Source organism: Panthera onca, chromosome B3 (genome assembly GCF_046562875.1).
Source record: "Panthera onca isolate mPanOnc1 chromosome B3, mPanOnc1 haplotype 2, whole genome shotgun sequence".
Taxonomy (NCBI): Eukaryota; Metazoa; Chordata; class Mammalia; order Carnivora; family Felidae; genus Panthera; species Panthera onca.
In genome coordinates, this window is record NC_138344.1 from 86,795,085 (window position 1) to 86,807,871 (window position 12,787).

The following is a 12,787-nucleotide window of genomic DNA, read 5'->3' on the forward strand; positions in this document are numbered from 1 at the left end:
TTGACATTAGGCAATTATAGCATGCTTTCACAAATATTATCATATTTCATATGATGTCAATAGCATATCGCAGATTCATATTATCATAGGATTCCAAGAGGCAGGCATAGCCAACTAAGCACACTCAAGAGACCACTTGGCCATGGGGCTGTAGAGGTTGCCTAGAAGATGGTAAACTACTCCAGCTCCTGTTTCAGTTCCTTCTACCACGTTCTGCTGGGTACATTTCATTTGCTATTTAATTTGCATTATAATATGTTAATTTCTAGAATAAATTTATTAGTGTTTTTCTGAAAGTAAAAATAATTAAGGAGGAAATAAATCAGTGAATGCCCCATTAAATAGAGCAGACACTTACGGCCTGGAGTCTTTTCCTTTTTTAAATTAAGAAAAAGCTTTTATTACTTTTATCTTATTTAAAAAGCAATACATACTCATGGCTGAAAAATTAGAAAATCTCTCCATATTAAAGGGAGCTGAAAACATCCATAACACAACTACTTTGTGATACCCACTTTTGTAATATCTTAGTAACCATCCTTTCAGGCCTACAGATACATATGCTCAGTGTGTGTGTGTGTGTGTGTGTGTGTGTGTGTGTGTGTGTGTGTGTTTATTGGGACCATCTGGTTTTGAAACAGGCTTGTCACACTTAGCAATGCCTTGACTATCTTTCTGTGTCAATAATAATTCACCTGCGACATCATTTTTAGTGCTTACTTACTATTCTATTGTATTAAATACAAGAAATATATTTAATGCCTCCTTTGCCCCATCCAGTTTTCACTGTTCACTGGTGAATTTGGGCCCCAGGTGTCATACAGTCCAACTGTAGTTTCATAACACACAACTCCTCACATCTTCCTCCAAGGGCCTGAACTGCTTCACTTGTGTTGCTGGAACAACCCCCCTGCCACCAATGCTGTGCGCTCCTTTACCCCCTCATCACCCAAGGTGATGCTCATGCAGCATCTCCTTCCCTTCCCCTTTGGTCTAACCTAGGTCAAATACACCCAGCCTCTCCAGCAACCTCTGGCCCCTCATCCCAACTTTTCTTCTTAGAACTTGTCACCAATTACAATTCCATTCCCCATGTGTCTACTTGCTTACTCTCTCCTTCCGTCTCACTAGAAGTCTATAGGAAACTAGTTAACCTTTGCCATTGTATTTCCAGGGTCTAGAACAGTGCCTGCCACCCAGTGGATGCTCAACAAATATTTGTTAATGAACAAATTATTCAGCTTGGATTAAAAACATAGCATTATTCATACATAGTGGAATTATGATATTAATTTTCAGTTCCTTTAAAAAGTGGGGGCAACAAAGTGACTGTAGTCAATACAACTATGAAATTCAACACTCTTCCTAAGGAAACAGTCTCTATCAGTCTTTCTTTCTAGTCTTCCACATAGACTGGAGGTAGGTGATGGCTTGAGAGCAGTGGAGTTGCTAGTACCTCTTTTTACAATGTGAACACATTTCTGTAGTCTGAATTTCACTTCTATACATTTTTTTTTTAAACCTCAGGATACAGTATTAGAAACCAAGGATTTGGCTAATTGGATAAGCAGTAAAATTTCAGTTCACCCAGGCAGTCTACAAGGAATGGTAACTTCTTATTCTAGGCCAGGTGGCCCTACCTGGACTGTGCTATCTTCTGACCTCCCTGCTCTGAAAAGGAAAGAAGAGTCAGACTGTCACACAGGCTGCTGCTTCCTCAAGGACAAAGTAAATTCCCATCCCGTGTTGCCTGGAGAAAGAAGAGCAAAGGCAGGGCCTGGTGTTGGGAAGACAGCTTGCCCTCAGGAAGAGGAAGTGAGCAGGCCATCTAGTCATTCTCTTCCTGGGCCAATCCCAGTGGTTCTGAGCCTCCCTCCTGAGCCCATAGCTCACAGACGCTGTCTTCTACCTCCCACTGAAGACACAGATGCATTCACCACAAACCCACTATTGGCAGTTCCACCACACGTGTGCAAAAGAAGAAAAGGTCAGTCACGGAAGTTGCTTTGTGTCATCTAAATAAAGCACTATTTTGGTTGACAGAGCATGGGCCTAGTCTCCTGCCTCAACATACTTAAAATGGGAACAAAATGGCAGTATCATGATGGCAGGCATTATGATAACCACATAGATTTAAATCACTCTCTAATCACATACCTTTTTGTTTTTGATTAAGAACAAATTATTTTAGGGGCACCTGGGTGGCTCAGTCGGCTAAGCTTCCGATTCTTGATTTAAACTCAGATCATGATCTCATGGTTCATGTGTTGAGCCCCAGGTCAGGCTTTGCGCTGGCAGGGTGGAACCTGCTTGGGATTCTCTCTCACCCTCTCTCTCTGTCCTTCCCCTGCTCATGCTCGCTCTCTCTCTCTCTCTCTCTCTCTGAATAAAGAGAGATCTACTTTTTAGATCTTAAAAAAAAGATAGCTTCATAGGTTTCCTCTACAAAGCTCTCCTCGCTTCCCACAGCCAGCTTTTTGCTGGTTTTGGGCTGTTCCTTAGCTAGTGAAACCGATTGGCACATACAGCCCACTCCTAAGGAGTAGCCCTGTCTCAAGAAATGGGTGATTTGCTGTGACTGTTTAAATGCTCTGCTTAAAAAATAATAGAAAAACAGGGAGGGGGACAAAACGTAAGAGGCTCTTAAATATAGAGAACAAACAGAGGGTTGCTGGAGGGGTTGTGGGAGGGGGGATGGGCTAAGTGGGTAAGGGACTTAAGGAATCTACTCCTGAAATCGTTGTTGCACTATATGCTAACTAACTTGGATGCAAATTATAGAAAGTAAAAAAAAAAAAAAAAAAAAAAATGCTCTGCCTAAAATCAAACATCAATAAAAGAAACAAAAGTATGGTTTTGTGACTTTGAAAGCAGTTTTGTAGTTTCTAGTAAAATGAGTAACATCAAAAGATGTTTTGATAAAATTGCTTGAAATTAAATTGGTCTGGAAATCCTTAACAGACACCACACTATAGAAACATGTATTTTTGTTAAGGACTAATCAAAGTAAGATGAGTAACATGCAGCTGCTTTTGTTCTATTTTTATTTATCCATTGATGATAATGAATATTTTCCTGTAGGTGCTGAATTCTTGTTCTTAGAAGTAGTATGTAGTAGTAGAGAATCCTTAGGTGAAAATGTGAGTTGTTGCCCTGTGCGTCTTGTTTGAAAGCACAAAGGTGACTTGGTCATTGCTGTTTCACAGAAGAGGCAATAGGAAAACCAGCAGGCCATGCCGAGTTTGCCAAGATTGGCGATGAACTGAACCACAGGCTACCAGAGCTGCTGTGAGGCCAGGGAGGCATCCCTGCAAAATGAGGTCTGGGATTGTTCCTTAGCCCCACGGCCACTTTGCACTCTGGTTGACCTTCTTATCAGACTGTCATCCTGTTAACTGCTTGGTGGCAGATGGTCTTCAGGTGACACATCCCTCTGCTGTGGGCCATATTGCTGAGTAGCACTTGTCCCTCAGAGCCAGGTAGGTCCCATCTGCCTACACAGGTGTTTGTAAACACAACTGTGATGATGCCACTGCAGAGGACGCTCCACAAAGTGTGCCCTTCGATCCCTGGCCCCAGCTGACACTTTACCACCAGGACGGATTAGAGGAGCTCGTTTGAGGACCACCGAGGCTCCAGGTAGAAAAACCACATTAGTAATGATTTTGACAGAAGCAGAGTTTGAACTCCTGATAATTACTATTCCACCAAACCAACTGAGACTCGGGACTGCAATTAAAAAGAAACAATCTTCCACGTATAATGGCTTTCACACTGCATGATACTATTAAATAACCATCATTAGCTACTAAAGTATGTACCACCCATTTTCCAGAGCCCTTTCTCTGCCAAGACATTTAAGACCAAGAATGATCAATGAAGGAGTCATCAGCATAATTGTTGATATAGGACATGCAAATTGAAATTGTTCAGAATGATTTAAATGTATAAGAAATTATTATAGATGATATTACACAGAGATTAAAGCTTCTCTTGCAAGAGGCCAAGAGTTCATTTCTTTGTATCTACATCTTATGGGTTAGAACAAAAAGAAGATATTATCTATGGGGTACCTTAGAAAAATAAAACAAGGAGGTGTTGGGCAATTTTCCAGGTACTGTGTTGGGTGCTGGGCATATAAAGATAAGTAAAATACAGCCCCTGTTCTCAGCAAGCTTACAGATTTAGAAAGGAGGACAGATAAGGACACCAAGAAATCACAGCACAGTGTGATAAATACAGCAATCCAAGTGTGCATCTGGGACATGAGAGCACAAGGGAGTGTGGCTTGTAGAAGAATTGAGATGGCTAAGAAAATCAGTTCACCTAAGAATCTTCAACTTCCTAAATTAGGACTTTTCATTCTTCCCTTCTTGTGGGCCATCATCTTTCTTCTCTCATATCTAGAAATGTTCATATCTCAGAAGCATAGGAAAGATAGTAACCAAAGGAGGGAGGACTGCAGGAATTAACTCTCACAGATGAAACAAGCTTATCTTAAGCTTTTCCAGGATTTAAATATGTGAATTAAAAAAAGGGACTTTTTAAAGTTTATCTACTTACTTATTTTGAGAGAGAGAGAGAGCGAAAGAGAGGGAGAGATTGGGGTAGGGGCAGAGAGAGAGAGGGAGAGAGAGAATCCCAAGCAGGCTCCAAGCTATTAGCACAGAGTCTGATATGGGGTTCGATCTCCTGGATCTGGGATCATGATCTGAGCCAAAATCAAGAGTAAGTCACTTAACCGACTGAGCCACCCAGGTGCCCAAAACCCCTGAAAAGTTTTTAAACAAGACATGAAGATTATGGAGTCCTGACTTCTCAAAGGCCATGTTCCTTACACATTACAACAATCCCATGCCTACATTAGTGTTCCTGTTTCATTAAGAGACATTAAATTAAGGTCTGAGAGGAAGGCAGATTCCTAAGTGGGCTCCTGTTCCTAACATAATTTAAAAACAGCTGCAACCCCGTCTCATGTTGTTTAGCCCAGAAATGCTGTCTTTTGCTTGATTGTTTTTATTTATCATAGATTAGTTCACAGATATAATGTTAAGGATTAAGTGACTGAAAAGACTTGATAACACCGCATGGCTCATACCCATCTCAATCACTCTCCTTTTATTGAAGTAAAATTCACATGACATAAAAATCATAATTTTAACCATTTTTAAAATGTGCAATTCAGTGGCTTTTAGTACATTCACAATGTTGTACAATCACCACCATGATCTAACTCCAGAACATTTCCATAACCCAAAAAAGAAACCCCATACCCATTAAGCGGCCATTCCCCATTCCTTCTCCCCTCAACCCCTGCCAGCCTCTAACCCATTTTGTCTCTATGGATTTGCCTGTTCCAGACATCCCAGATAAATGGAATAATGGAATGCATGACTTTTTCTGTTTTGCTTCCCTCACTTTGCCTAATGTTTTCAGGGCTCATGTATTGGTACTTCATTCCTTCCTATGGATGAATAATCTATTGTGAGGATATACCACACTTTGTATATCCATTCATCAGTTAATGGATATTCGTGTTTGACTTTGTGGCTATTATGAATAGTGTCACTGTGAACCTACTGTACCAGTTTTTGTTCAGTACCTATTTTCAATTTCGGGGAGTAAATTCCTAGAGGCGGGAGAGCTGGTCATACAGCAATTCTGTGTTTAACTTTTTGAGGAATCATGAAACATTCTAAAGCTGTTGCATCATATGAGAGTTCCAATGTCTCCACATGCTCGCCAACATTTGTGGGTTTTTTTTTTCCCTTTTCAAAAATTACTAAAGCCATTCTAGTGGGTGTAAGTGATATTTCCTTGTCCGTTTGTTTTATGGATAAACAATTCATCATAGAAACCACTTCAGAAACAAAAAACATGTTCATGTCAGGTCTTAGGTTTTCTTCTTTCCTATATGAGACTACCACTAAATTGGGAGGAGATTTCCCTAAGGTGAGTGGCAAAGTGAACATATGAGAGTCTGAACAACAGAGCTGTGCTTTACTGGCTCCCATCATCCTCTCCCCCTGGAGCAACCATGATCAATGCCAAGGCATCTAAATGATGACTGTTGAAATGTCAGCCCCCTAAAGAATAGCCAGGTGTCTTTAGTCAGTGATTGGCAAAGAGGCATCCAAACCATTATGAGGCTTGGCTTGTAAAAAGCTCTTCTGGGGGAAAAAAGTCATTTTTTTAAACTTGATGAACACTATTTTTTTCTCCATATGTTCAGCATTTTTTTAAGGAAAAAAAAACACAACTAACCCTCAATTCCACATCCTGTTTTCGTAAAAGGTAAAAAGTAATTTGTTTAGATAAAGCAATAGGTTAAATAGCTTGGGCCTTGTAAAATTTGAAATTCCTTCCTAGCTCATTTCTTATTAATAATTCGGTGTTCATTGCACACCTTCCTCTGAGGGTCTGCCATAATTTATCTTTGTTATAATCAACACACTACAGAAGTTATTCCTTTCCTTTAGGAGCATTTCGTTTTGAGAACTAAAACACATATATGCAAATGATTGCCCAGATAAAGGAAGGGGGCAAAAGGAATTATGCTTTTTTTTTTTTTTTTTTTTTTTTTTTTTTCCTTTCAGTTTCTGGATCCATTTCTGCATTCTGAACTGTCTGGTACAAATAGCTTCAGTGAGGAGTTTAGTCTGTTTTAGGTCGCCTCTCTTGAGTGTAAACTGTACTGATGGGAGGGAAAACTGAGACCCGCTGCTCCGTGGTTGGGAGGAAGGAGAAACTAACAAGAAACTGGAGACAAAGCTAAAGTTTGAAAGACCTGCTGCAGGTCAGTCTTCCTGGGAACAGGTGCGTTTCGGAGAAAGACTTGATGGGATTTTGAAAAGGGATAGGAGAGCTGGAAGGAGTGGTTCTTCCTTGGACTGCAACAAGTGAAAGGCCAAAAGGAGCCTAGGCTAGGGATGCTGGGAAGTCCAAAAGGTAGTTAAAAATCATGGTAATTGAACATTCATTCTCTTCCACAGAAACCATCCAGTTCCTAAATGAGGCAAAGGCGCTTTAGGCATGCCTACATCGATTTCTGTCTCTTAAAAGTTTCGGAATTAGAACGGGGTCACACGTCCAGGGCCTCAAAAAAGGCTGAAATCCTAGCTGTTCACACAAAGACTCGAAGGTCTTCCGGCCAGTTTGTGGAGTTGGTGACAGGTCGGGTCACCTGCACAGCGGCCCCCGCGTGGGTTTAGAGGAGCTGGCATCCTTGCCCTCCCAGGCCTTTACACTCTCCTCCCCCGGGGCCCGCCAACTCTCCTGGGTACAAAGTACAGCAGGGACGCAGGCGGAGCCTTTCCAAGCGGCGCAGCCATATCTTTCCCCACTGAACACCTAGATGGATTTCCAATACCGCGCCTGGCACGTTCGGGAGGGAGCCTCAGGCTCCTTCCGAGCTCCCAGCCGCGCGTCCTCCTTTCTGCAGTCTATATTCGTCTGGGAGACGCAAGGGGCTCTGGGCACCACAAGGCTTATTAAGAGATTCGCAATGGTTTACTCAGGCCCCTAAACCGCTCCCGCCTGCGAAGAGCAGCCTGCGGTGTTGTAACGCAGAAGCTCCTAACGCAAGGTTTTTGCGCTTCCTCCTCCTAACACCGCTCAGGGTCAGTTTCAGCGACTCTAAGAGTATCTGCGTATTTGGGGTCCCGCCCAAAGAAAGGAGTTGGACCGCGCGAAGAACGTCATCGTGCTACCAAACCGCACAGGCACTTTGCACGGGCCATCTACGCGTCGGTCTGGAAGTAGCGCGCCCTGGGTAAGGGGGACTGAGAGCTTCCGCGTCGGGTCTTCAGGGGTAGGGCTAGCGGGGGCGGGAGGTGGGGGTTTAGGGCCCCGGACGATTGGACGGGAATGGAGTTGCGGGGTCTCTCAGGACCAGGCGGCAACTCAGGGAAACTGAGATGAACTCTGGACATCTGTGCTTGGGGTCTGCTTCATTGGAAAGGAGCCGGGGTGGGAAAGATTCTACACTTTTGGTTCCCACTCCCCCTCCAGGAGGAGAAACTCGCCAGTCCCCGCTGAGGGATGGGTAAAGGGTATTGCAAGAGACTCCCTGGAGCAGCTGCTCGAGTTGATCTGAGCACAGGACTGGGAAAGAAAAAAAAAAAATGGGCGAGGGGTGGTAAACCACCTACAACGCCTTCCTCCCTCTTTTCTCCATCACCCCTCCCTTTTCGTAGCTGCTGACGCGCTCGTGGTGCCTATTAATCATTCACCAGCCCAGAGCCGCGCCACTTAATGGCTGTGCGGCGCGGGGCTCCAGCCTCTCGGTCTCCCCTCTCCACGCTCGCGTGTGCCCAGGCGCCTGGGAGCGGGCTTGCGGGTGCGCGCAAGCAGCCGCTAGGCAATGCGCCCCGCCGGCGCCGGTCAGAGCCAAGCTCCCCTTAGCCGCTGCGTGCTACCCCAGGTGCCTGGCAGCAGTGAGCTGCGGGCAGGCGGGCAGGGTGCCGAGTGAGAGCGCAAGCGGCGGGGGCGCAAGGAGAGCGCTCCAGCCCCAGCAGCCCCAGCAGCCCCCATTAGCTGAAATGTTCCCCAATGGCACTGCCTCCTCTCCTTCCTCTCCTAGCCCCAGCCCGGGCAGCTGCGGCGAAGGCGGCGGCAGCAGGGGCCCCGGGGCCGGCGCTGCGGGCGGCATGGAGGAGCCGGGGCGAAATGCGTCCCAGAACGGGACCTTGAGCGAGGGCCAGGGCAGCGCCATCCTCATCTCTTTTATCTACTCCGTGGTGTGCCTGGTGGGGCTGTGTGGTAACTCCATGGTCATCTACGTGATCCTGCGCTACGCCAAAATGAAGACGGCCACCAACATCTACATCCTGAACCTGGCCATCGCCGATGAGCTGCTCATGCTCAGTGTGCCATTTCTGGTCACCTCCACGTTGCTTCGCCACTGGCCCTTCGGCGCGCTGCTCTGCCGCCTCGTGCTCAGCGTGGACGCAGTCAACATGTTCACCAGCATCTACTGTCTGACTGTCCTTAGCGTGGACCGGTACGTGGCCGTGGTGCACCCCATCAAGGCAGCACGCTACCGCCGGCCCACCGTGGCCAAGGTGGTGAATCTGGGCGTGTGGGTGCTATCGCTGCTTGTCATTCTGCCCATCGTGGTCTTTTCGCGCACGGCGGCCAACAGTGATGGCACGGTGGCCTGCAACATGCTCATGCCTGAGCCCGCTCAGCGCTGGCTAGTGGGCTTCGTGTTGTACACGTTTCTCATGGGCTTCTTGCTGCCCGTCGGGGCCATCTGCCTGTGCTATGTGCTCATCATCGCCAAAATGCGCATGGTGGCCCTCAAGGCCGGCTGGCAGCAGCGCAAGCGCTCGGAGCGCAAGATCACCCTGATGGTGATGATGGTGGTGATGGTGTTTGTCATCTGCTGGATGCCTTTCTATGTAGTGCAGTTGGTCAACGTGTTTGCAGAGCAGGACGACGCCACGGTTAGCCAGCTGTCGGTCATCCTCGGCTACGCCAACAGCTGCGCCAATCCCATCCTCTATGGCTTCCTTTCGGACAACTTCAAGCGCTCTTTCCAGCGCATCCTGTGCCTCAGCTGGATGGACAACGCCGCCGAGGAGCCTGTCGACTACTACGCCACGGCCCTCAAGAGTCGCGCTTACAGCGTGGAGGACTTCCAGCCGGAGAACCTGGAGTCTGGAGGCGGTGTGTTCCGTAATGGCACCTGTACGTCTCGGATCACGACTCTCTGAGCCTTGGCCACGCAAGGGCCCTGCGCCACGGGAGGAGGAAGATGAGGAGGAGAAAGGGAGGCAGGGTGCGAGAGGTGAAAGTATCCCCGGCGTCTGGGTGCGGTGGGGCAAAGTGGGGCTAAGACACTGTGTGCGTGTGGGGTGGAGAGACCTGGGAGAGTCGTGCGACAAAGTTGGAACTGGGCACTTTGCTTATAAATTGGGAAGGCTTTGAGGGCCCCTTTCTCCTCTGTCTGCCACTTTCGCTCCTTCCTACACTGCGCTTGCACTTCTGCGCCCCTCTATGCTCCCCACTCTGTAACTTGGATCTTTCCTTCCGCCCCGTCCTGCAGGTGCAGATCATGAACTCATAAACGTCGCCAACTCTGCCTGACCCTCAGCCCGGCCAGCCGTTATTTTTGTTTGAGCTGAGCCACAGTTACCGCCACGGGTTTCCCACGGGATGAGTCCCCAGCTCGCCCTCAGCCCCGCCCTGCCGCGCCCCTCCGCTAGCCAGAGACTGCCTGGCGCCCCTAGCGGAGTCTAGAGAATCACCGCTCTGCGTTTGCGCATCCCCGTTTGACGGGAAGTAGGACTGGAGAATGAACTAGGCATTAGGTCTTTTTCTTCTTTCAGGTGGGGTTGTGCCCTTGCCCGAACCCCCTCGCCACTCCCTCTCCACCCAGGGCGGAGCCAGGTGCTTAGTAAAATCGGTCCCGCGCTTCGAACCCCGGGCATTTTGTAGTCCCCATCTAAACCCCACTTGGAGCAAAAAGGAACTGAGGACCAGGAGTTTTTTAGAAGATTCCAGGGTTTGGCGGGGAAGGGATTGTAACGGAAACCACCCTGTTTTCCGGCTCACAACCGGCGCTTTTGATTTCAAAGACCAAGTGCTGGGCACTCCCAGGACACTGCTGGTCTGCCTTAGGCCGGGCGAGTCAGGGCGCACTTTCTGCGGGGCCGCCTGGGAGTCGAGGCTGCTGCCGCTACACTAGGATTTCTCCCTCACCTAAGCTTCTGGAGGTGCAGATGTAAGAGCAACAACAGACTCGGTTCCTGCCCCGGTTTATGTCGAAGACCAGGCACCGGGGCCAGGACCTCCGTGGCGCCTTCTGACCCTTGGCCAATCCCGACCGCGTTGCTGCCGCCCGCAGGCTAAAGAGTGCGGCCTGCCTGGCCCCTGAAGGTTGCTGCCTTTCAAGTGGTGCCTAATAAGTTATTTTCTTGATTAACATGTTTGTTTCTTTATTTATTTGTGGTATTTGAAAATGTGTCTCTGCTTTGCTTTTCTCTACTTGCCTAACCCAGGGCCTTTTCTTCAGGACACTGGGGGTGGGGATGGAGGTGACAGTGGGGGGGGGGGGGGGAAGCTCTCTCCCTAAGCCCCACTCAAAACCCGTCTTCTTTGTTGGGCCCTCTTTTCTTTTTGCTTATGTTCAGTGAAGTTTGGAGATTCTTTTATACTTTTCTTATGTAGTCTCTTGTTTGTCTTATAATAATCATCATGATGATAAATAAATAGGTAACATGGCTTAGCCTCCTCCCATGCAGAGTGGAATGTCTGGAATTCCTTCCAACATCACCCTATGTATGACTTTATTTCTGCTTTTTACATATTATGAATATTTATCTTGCTCCGTAGTCATGAGTCCTCGAGACAATTGCCAAATACAGCCACTAGCAGTGAGAGATGTAAGGCTGCGGGAGCACTTTCAGATGCGGGCGTTCAAGCAAGCACTCAGGTCTGGAGCTGAGAAATCTGATTCAGACAGATTTTAATCAGTGTTGAGAATGTCCCTGGTTAGGTCCCTGCTTCTTCTAAGTTCCAGCATAGGTGATTCTAATATACATTCTGGTTAGCATTGTCCCTTCTTTTTCACACACTGAAAGTAGAGTAATTTGTGTCTGTGTTTAATCTTACCAACTACATTGGAAGCCTGAGCAGGGCAAGGACCAATAATTTCACTTCTTTGTATTTCCTGTATTGCTTTAGTATGCTGGCATGTACATAGTAGGCACTAAATACATGTTTGTTGGCTGATTGTTTAAGAAAGCCAGAGTGTATTACAACCATTGGGTGATACTAAATCTGGGGCTGTCATGGACATGATACACAATGGTTGAAATCACTATAGAAAAAGATGTTTTGTGTAATATTTGCTTCAAGAACATTGTGCTTTCCTGAAAGCAGTAACCAAGAGTTAAAATGTCTCTAATGTTTTGTTTAAACTAATGAACAAACATATGCTTTTGGTTATACATCATAAAGTTTAGCTCTGTCCCTTAATAATATATATTATTACTACTTTGGAAAATAGATTTTTAATGGTTAAGAACAATGAAATTTACAAAGCTAAATCTTGATCATTATCCTCTTTAGAGGATACAAATCCAGTGCTCTTAACATGTTACCATCGTAATATTAATGAAATAAACAAATGTATTATGTTGTTGCAAGTTGTCTAACTTTGCCATTTGAATTTTACTGTTTCAAGGGATTACTCAAAAACACATTACCTGGGCTTGGTCGCTTTATGTTTCACTTAGATTTTAAAAAGAAAGGTTTCAGATTACTTTGGGAATTTTACCAAGATTGGGGTTATACTTTGAATTATTATTTTTTTTTTAAAAAGAAAAGTCTGTTAGTTCAGAGAAAGAGGAAAAGCAACTTTGAGTCAGTATGAATAGGAAGCAGTGTAGTGGCCTGTAGTCTTTATGGTCTGTTCTTGTCGCCAAACTAACTAGATGATACCTCAGTCTTTGCCAGATTAAATTACTGTCTTCCCTCACTTACGACCTCAGTTCGACAATGGCCTTTCTATCCCTAGAAGAATTTAAGAAGATACTAGAGAAAATTTTTAAAAGACTTTATTTTTCAGGGCAGTTTTCTTTTCATAGCAAAATAAGTGGAAAGCAATATTTCCCAAGCAGGCAATAGCAGTGATTCCAGAGCGAGAGTGGTGGGGGGGGGGGGGGGGGGGTTGGTCAAAAAGCTACAAATGCTGTAACTCTAGGCTTTATAGTTCTATACATGATCTCAGTATGACTAAGGATAGCTGGACTTTTGTCTTTTTAAACTATTTTTAAAAGCT

At 46.0% G+C, this 12,787-nt stretch overlaps 1 protein-coding gene across 2 annotated transcripts; it reads left to right on the forward strand.

The window, feature by feature from the left end:
- The first annotated feature begins 7,789 nt into the window (after window positions 1-7,789).
- SSTR1 (somatostatin receptor 1) lies at window positions 7,790-12,141 on the forward strand. Of its 2 annotated transcripts, none has more exons than XM_060619580.3 (2): window positions 7,790-9,790; window positions 10,049-12,141. In XM_060619580.3, exon 1 carries the CDS (start codon window positions 8,541-8,543, stop codon window positions 9,714-9,716), a length of 1,176 nt encoding a protein of 391 aa, XP_060475563.1. In that variant the 5' UTR covers window positions 7,790-8,540; the 3' UTR covers window positions 9,717-9,790; window positions 10,049-12,141. The 2 variants fall into 2 exon arrangements, with proteins under 2 accessions (XP_060475563.1, XP_060475564.1); XM_060619581.3 differs by having other exon boundaries at window positions 7,790-9,781.
- The last annotated feature ends 646 nt before the right edge of the window (window positions 12,142-12,787 follow it).

Bases quoted from the DNA above. Each gene is read 5' to 3' on its own strand.
- SSTR1 (XM_060619580.3), top strand. From the start codon at position 8,541: ATGTTCCCCAATGGCACTGCCTCCTCTCCTTCCTCTCCTAGCCCCAGC.